This window comes from Pinus tabuliformis, chromosome 8 (genome assembly GCF_031772625.1).
Source record: "Pinus tabuliformis cultivar Carrire ecotype Pingquan chromosome 8, CPIR1, whole genome shotgun sequence".
In the NCBI taxonomy this organism is placed as follows: Eukaryota; Viridiplantae; Streptophyta; class Pinopsida; order Pinales; family Pinaceae; genus Pinus; species Pinus tabuliformis.
In genome coordinates, this window is record NC_142294.1 from 657,515,017 (window position 1) to 657,522,553 (window position 7,537).

Genomic DNA, 7,537 nt, shown 5'->3' on the forward strand with positions numbered 1-7,537 from the left:
CTTAGATAGATTCATGAATTTGGAATTTGGATGAAAACTACAAATAATCTTAGATAGATTCATGAATTTGGAATTTGGATGAAAACCACTTAAAGATGTCGTTTCAATATTTGAAAATACGGCTGTAATATTTATTACATAGCTTATGAGCATCACGGTGCTTGACCGTAAACACCATAGGACTTGAAACGGTTAACATATGATGAAAGAGAAATGATATAAACAACCAGCGATTGAACAAAATGTCAAAATGTAGGAGACATGCAAAAATTACATCAGTTTCCTGAGCAATGAACTCTAAGCAAAATTACATCAATTTACATCAGTTTCCTGAGCAAACTGTAGGAGTCATACAAAAATTGTCTAGTAAGAATCAATGTATGACTTGGCATTTTGCGGTGGGAAATGGTTCGTTCGGGTGCTGGTTTATGCTACTGCACTGTGTTCTCCAGCATTTCTGAAGGTGATGGGCTTCTTGAGTTCTGCCTCTTCAGGCTCTCTTGTATTTTGTCTTTAATTGCTGTTTCCTGAGCAATGAACTCTAACCAAAATTACATCAGTTTCCTGAGCAAAATGTAGGAGACATACAAAAATTGTCTAGTAAGAATCAATGTATGACTTCGCAGATAGCACAAGTTTATGCTACTGCACTGCGTTCTCCAGCATTTCTGAAGGTGATGGGCTTCTTGAGTTCTTCCTCTTCAGGCTCTCTTGTATTTTGTCTTTAATTGCTGTTTCCTGGAAGCAGTTTTCACAAGTCCATGTTAAGTCTGCAAATGCTGTAGGAATATATAGTTGAAACTTGAAATCACAATCAAAATACTGCTGGATATTAAGAATGGCTAGTAATTTATTATTTTACACGGAGAATACTCCAAAAAACAATGGTATGGCTAGTAATTTATATTTTACACGGACAATACTCCCAAAAAAAAAATGGAATGGCTAGTAATTTATAATTTTACACGGAGAAAACTCCAAAAAAAAATGAAATGCTTCAGATGGAATGATAACAATAATTCTAATGCCCTAGGTCCATGACCGATATCTCATAATCAGGAAACCGTGGTATAACTTAAGCGCACGCGAAGTAAAAATCGTGGTCTAACTCAAGTGTATGGCAAGTAAAAATCGTGGTGTAACTCAAGTGTATAGCAAGTAAAAATCGTGGTGTAACTTAAGTTTATGGCAAGTAAAAATTTCACCATGATATGACACCCCTCTTCAAACTTTTTTAAAAAGCCAGCCACCCAACGATCAACATTCTCAACCCATTCACTGTGATGATTGCCAGCTGTCTTGGTAGCTGTCTTGGTAACCGTATGTAACTGCAACAACAGGCAATGTAAATATATAAATCTCAAAAGAAATAGAGCCACCCAACGATCAGCATTCTCAACCCATTCACTGTGATGCATGCCAGCTGTCTTGGTAACCGTATGTAACTGCAACAACAGGCAATGTAAATATATAAATATCAAAAGAAATAGTCCAAATACTTTAACTAAATACAAATGAATCTAAAAAACAAATGGCATAGCTCACCTTTTTCCCCATTTGCCCTTGTTGTTCCTTCACTTTTTGACGTAGTTTTGTTATTCCCATGTTGACCCTCAATTGCTTTTCCTGAAAACAATAGACATCCACAACTCAACTGTTATCTTTGTCTAAAATTAGGGTTTTTCTGAATTAACTTTCCATGTTTAGACCATTTCTAATTTTCTAACAATTAAGTAGCTGTGTTGTAATGGGACGACGTGCTTCCTTGCAATGTTACTTGAGATAGAAGTTATGACCTTTTGTCTGTAAACAAGTTTCCTTAACGAAAAGATAGAGATTTTGAGCTAGGACAAACTTCAGCCCAGTTGAACAAAGAACCACACCTGACAAGCATTGAAATAACATACACACGAGTTTCCTCTTACCTTCACATAGCTAACTCCAAGGTCTTTCCTTGTGTATCCACGATCAAGGTTGCGCATAACACAGTCATTGTAGCCTTTAAGTAACCTCATTATGACATCCGATGTTGAGACACCATCGGTCCGCTTTGTTTCCTTAAATTTTCCAGCTGACTTGACCTGGAAGAATATATTATTTTAAGCTTCTCTTGTGCTATAGACATACTTCAATCATAATACTCAATACATAACCACAATTTACAAATGCCCTAATACTCACAAACGCATAGACATCGTTGGCAGCTCCACTGGTATCGGCATACCTGCAAAAGCATAAAAATGTTAGCGTTTAACATCATGTCAACGATCTATGCATTGCTTATCTTGTGAGAAAAATCATTCACTACATAACATAGTTATTGCCAATCTCTAGACCAAAGGGTTAGCTCAATCGGTTGTTAACTTGTTACCCATATTACTTGGCTTTTAACTAGTTCCATGCAGGTAGATGCCCAGTTTGAATCCCCTTGGTTGAGACATACTAATCTATGCCAACAGGTTTGCTAGGGATAGTATCTAGAGATGTGGGGACGCAAACCTTGGGTTTGACAAAGGTTTTTCTTGGAAAAACTAAAAATATATTGCTAAGCTCTGCTAATAGTTATTGCAACAGGTTTGCTAGGGATAGTATGTAGAGATGTGGGGAAGCAAACCTTGGGTTTGACAAAGGTTTTTCTGGGAAAAAACTAAAAATATATTGCTAAGCTCTGCTAATAGTTATTGCAAGAAAAATGATTCTTCTAACTTTGGCATTCTTTTCCTATTTACAAACAGGTTCATAAGAAATTTCAAAATTGAACAAGCCAGCCACGAATGTTCAATTCCCCATATTAGCAAGCAAACAATTGGTGCGAAGTGCAAATCCTAGGTATTTCAAAGGAAGAGCCCCCTGCCAAGGCAATTTAGCCAAATGGAATTAATTGTGTTCAGTGGGTTCTCCCTTGAGGATCGTTTCACCTACATAAGTGAGCCACTTGTGGTCCTAAGTCTTCAGGCCAGTGATAATTTTTCTTTTTAAGCTCAAAACAAAGCCCTTCCAAAAGAACAAAAATTTAAAAAACATAGCCTGTTAGCAAATATTAGCTAGTAGGATTCCCGGGATTATATTTTATGGTTTCCATATTCTTACTAAAACCTAATTCTTTAAGACAAATTACAGTTTTTGTAATTTCACCTACCTTAGCCTAAATTTTCTGTTCTTTCTCCTCTTTTCTATAAGCAAAATAATTAACACATTACTAGTGGAGTTCATGTAGTGGTGACTTACGGAAGGGCATCATGGGCTACAAAGTCAATCTTATTCTTGTCTAAGAATTCTTGATTGATCACCCATGGAGCATCTGGGATAACTTCGTCAACCCACCTGCATAAAGTGCCATAAACAAAAATCAATAGGGTGTCATCTAAAAGGATGCCTTCATGCAATCATGAGATAATACTTTGCAACGCTGAACTAAACATAAAGATGAACTGCAAAAGATAATCATGCTAACTTTTGTTTTATTGCAACGAAAAAAGTGGAAATCATTCTTAGTGATGGATAGCTGACCGATGACATAGATTCTAAATAGACAAAAAAAGCATTAAAATGTTGTTTCACGAGAAAAAGAAACCAAAATCAATCCAGACCTGCAATGGCGAAGGGATTCATAGCGCTCAGCTGCAGTCATTACAGTTTTTCCCTTATACCTGCGAGTGACTTCATCATTGCAGCAACCCACAAGGAGGTATGTGTTTGGAAACCTGCCAGATGTGAGAACAAATTCATCAATAAGTACTGAGAAAACCTTTGTTGCAGAAATATGTAGGGTTCTCATAGTATGCTCAAAAACCACAATGCCTAAAGGTGACAAATATTAGTGTTCATTGATCTGTGGTAGATCCACCCACTGCACCAGCGGGCCTATGTCGGTGTGATATAAAACTTGATTACTCCAGTAAAACTAGAGTTCTCACAGCAAGCTCACTCACAAAAGTGACAAATGCCCAAATTAGTTGGGCCCAGGTAGATCCAGGAGGATATGAGCAAATTGTATTCACTAAATTTCAATGTAAATAACGAAATCTAAGTGAATTGTTTGTAGTTTATTGAAAGAGATTTAACAGTTTCAGTACAAAAGTGAATGTGTTTGACTGACTCAAATAATTGCCATGGTATTCATAAATGTGTCCGACCTATTGTTAGTTTTTGGGATCTACTTTTGATATGCAGATAAAAGCAGAGTTTTATTGTATTCAGAAGTTTAAGAGCAGTGAAACAGCCACACATAATTTTTGACAGATGGGATTTGCTATAGCAGATCTGGAAGGGGGAGTATATATGTGGAACCAAATATCAGCATAGGGATATGCCACTGCAGTCTGTGATAATATCTACTGAGATTCACTGCAGCACCACAGTTTATAGATAACAATCACAGGCCAAAGCAATACAAAAGGCATCATACTGAAATCCCCATTTAGATAAGTAGCAGCAGAGGGAAGGATGATCTAATATCAACTTCATTACTTGCACCTCAAAACCAACTTCCAAGAAGCTTTTCGTGTATTAATTTCCAGATTTGGAAAGCTTTTGGTGCAGTTAATGCCTTGTAAATTCCCTTTATCACAGAATATGTGGGTTTTGGTGCCTTCAATGGCTTACAAACCAACAGAAAGAGGCTTACAATAGAGATGTCAAGGTTTCAATCCTATGGATTTTGTCACATCACCGCCTCGCACAGTATTAGAAATCTGAGCACAGGGCAACAGATTCTACCAAGGGCTTAAACTGAATAAGCAATATCCAGCAGTTCCCCAATTTATGAATGAAGCATAGTTTAACTTAATGGTCACACCATAAATATATTGCCCGAGCTTAAGACATAATTAAAACCATAACAAAAACATTGGCGCAAGATTCTCAAACAAATACTCACAGTTTCTTGGCCTGTTCCAGTGATCGTGCATGCCCAAAGTGAAACAAATCATAAATTCCATCCGCATAGACCCTGACGGGCTTCTCAGTCCTCTCGTCCTTCACGGGATTTGGAGATGGGTGCGGTTCGAATCTCACTGGCGGCTCGTAGACAATCTCTGCACAGCTCTGCTGCCGGGGTTCTTGATCCATCGTTTTATCCTTCTCAATTGTGTAAAATTCCACTGCGATAGCCAACGAAATCGAGGCAAAAAATCCCTGAGCGCAGGAAACGATTAGCTTAAAAAAGTTCAACTCTTCTAAATTCAGGATGGGATGATCTGACCAAAGATTATGGGCGAGTAAGCATAGATCGGGGAGTACACTTGGAGCGAGTGGAGAATGAACCCTTGGCAAGGATTGTGCGCAAAAATTGGGCCACGCGCCTGTCGGCTAGATATGGCATACGCGCCTAGTCCGCGTTGATTACTGAAGTCGGCCGGGATCTCCGCGGTTTTGCACAATGATATTTTTAAGGTTTTGCACAATGATATTTTGTACAATGATATTTTGCACAAAGGTGGATTCGATTCCGCAGGTGGTATCATAATATCTTGTCGTATTGAAAGGGATGGTGGTAAGATGGGTCTGAACTATTACATGTGATAATTGTAATGTTGATAATTGTTGTCTTTTATTTTGGAAATAGGAGGATAAAGGGTGTAAGGTTGCATGGTTTGAATATATAATGTTTTGATTTATTATGATCAAGTTAAAAAAGATTTTTGATTTATCATGATCAAGTTAAAATTATTTATGAATGGGGTTTTGTTTGTGGGCATGCTTTTGTAAATTTCTGGTTAGATATTTATTGTGGGTAGTTGGTATTAATATAAAGGTTGTATTTATTTTGGGTGGCTGGTATTAGCACAAGAATTATAATGGTAATTAGTTAAATTTAAATTTGAACTTAAGTTATGTTGAATAATTTTGGTTAGTTATTAATTTATTTAAATTTGTCAAAATGATAATGAGAATATAGTTAGTAGTTGTGTCTTATTTAAACTTTTTTATGGTTTAATATTAATTATTAGATTATTAATTAAAAATAAAAATATTTAAATTTTTATGGTTTAATAATAGCTATTGGATTATTAATTAAAAATAGAAATATTTAATTTTTTGGTTTTTGGTTATTAATTAAGAAAATAAAAATATTTATACCATTATTAAAAAGAACATATTTAATCAACTAATAGATAATAATTTCTATAGATATTCAATATCCACTATTTATAGATATTCAATATCCACTATTAATACAGATATGCCAATTACATATCAAGCAAAATGTATTTTAATATTAAATTTTTTAATATATCAATTAAAATAGAAAATAAGTTGATATATATTTATTTGTATTTAGAAGAAAAAAAATGTTAAATACTCTTTTTTTAAATCATATTTAATTTAATATTATTGATTGAGTAATATTTGCAAATTTGTAATATTAATCACTCTTGTGAGCATCACTAAATGCAATGAGTGCTAAGTGGACTTGTTATCACTCAGGTTGTTCCCTTTGACTCCAAAGGGAATACGACCGAGGTAAGCACTAACCAATCTTTTAGCCACAGGTCCTAGCTTACCTGCAGGCAGAGAGGGCTTTCTCTTTCTGATTGAACTTTGTTTTGGTGTAATTTTAGGCTAGTTATGATGCACAGGATTTTGTTTTGAATTTGTTTGGATGATGATTTCAGTCAGAACTGGTACGCAATTTCAGGATAATCTTGACCATTGGGCATGGAGTCGATGATGGTGTACTACTGGAAGTATTTCTTGAGAAAAAGGTAATGCTACAGAGCCAGACAGGCATCCATGGAACAATTCTTCAAATCTGGAATATGATGGCATGAAATCAGGGAATGAAAGGCAGCTAAGGATCTTTCACTATACTGATAGAGGGAAAAAGTGGGAACATGATCTAGGAGCATTTAAGAATTCCTGAATAACGTTCATAATGAGATAATGAATACAAACATGAGCAGTTAAGAATTCATATTTATGATTAATTCTGAAGAAAACACAGTTAACAACAGAGATTGAGCAGAGGGTGCATTCGAACAAGTCCTAAGCTAATCTTCTTCTCTTTTGCTAAGTTAATGAAACATATATGTGAATTAAGCAAACACAGAAAGACAAAACATGGTTTAGAATAACTTATTGCTCCATCAAACAACACAGGAATTCTATAGCAAAACGCAGATCATCACTTTGACATCAAACAGTGCAGAGATCATGAACTTTCCCAGCCATTTGTATTAGATAGTCTGAAAATTTACAAGGCAGTGTCTTAGAGAGAAAATCACCAACCCCAAATATGTTCTGTGGGGAGGTATATATACAAAAAATAAGATACAAAATATCTAGCTGATGAGTTAATAACTCATAACTTCTTTGCTAACTCTTGAGGAATTATAGCTGAAAGAGTAAATGCTGCAGTAAATATTTAATGTATTAGTTGTCCATTCTGTCAGAGAGTTTTGACTTTTGTGACCAACTGAGTCGGCTGGGGCTGCACTGCTAAAAATCTGCGTTTTCTCCTTTTTGGGCTTGTTGTCCCAACATTTTGCTAAGTCACTGTTCTCACCTGCTCTGCCTGTTGTCTCCATGCTGTGCC

General features: G+C 35.8%; 1 protein-coding gene across 1 annotated transcript; it reads right to left on the reverse strand.

The window, feature by feature from the left end:
• Positions 1 to 203: 203 nt before the first annotated feature.
• LOC149237304 (choline-phosphate cytidylyltransferase 2-like) lies at positions 204 to 5,394 on the reverse strand. The gene is made up of 8 exons (XM_089372623.1): positions 4,880 to 5,394; positions 3,591 to 3,704; positions 3,229 to 3,324; positions 2,182 to 2,224; positions 1,926 to 2,081; positions 1,546 to 1,626; positions 1,206 to 1,445; positions 204 to 738 (listed from the first exon to the last, which is right to left on the reverse strand). Exons 1-8 carry the CDS (start codon positions 5,068 to 5,070, stop codon positions 643 to 645), a joined length of 1,017 nt encoding a protein of 338 aa, XP_089228749.1. The 5' UTR covers positions 5,071 to 5,394; the 3' UTR covers positions 204 to 642.
• Between the last annotated feature and the right edge of the window lie 2,143 nt (positions 5,395 to 7,537).

What these genes read in the sequence shown, in the direction of transcription:
- LOC149237304 (XM_089372623.1), bottom strand. Translation starts at nt 5,070, where the DNA reads ATGGATCAAGAACCCCGGCAGCAGAGCTGTGCAGAGATTGTCTACGAG. An exon ending in GAATCCCTTCGCCATTGCAG is followed by an intron (nt 3,325 to 3,590) that starts GTCTGGATTGAT and finishes CACTTTATGCAG; the next exon opens with GTGGGTTGACGAAGTTATCC. An exon ending in GTAGCCCATGATGCCCTTCC is followed by an intron (nt 2,225 to 3,228) that starts GTAAGTCACCAC and finishes ATGCTTTTGCAG; the next exon opens with GTATGCCGATACCAGTGGAG.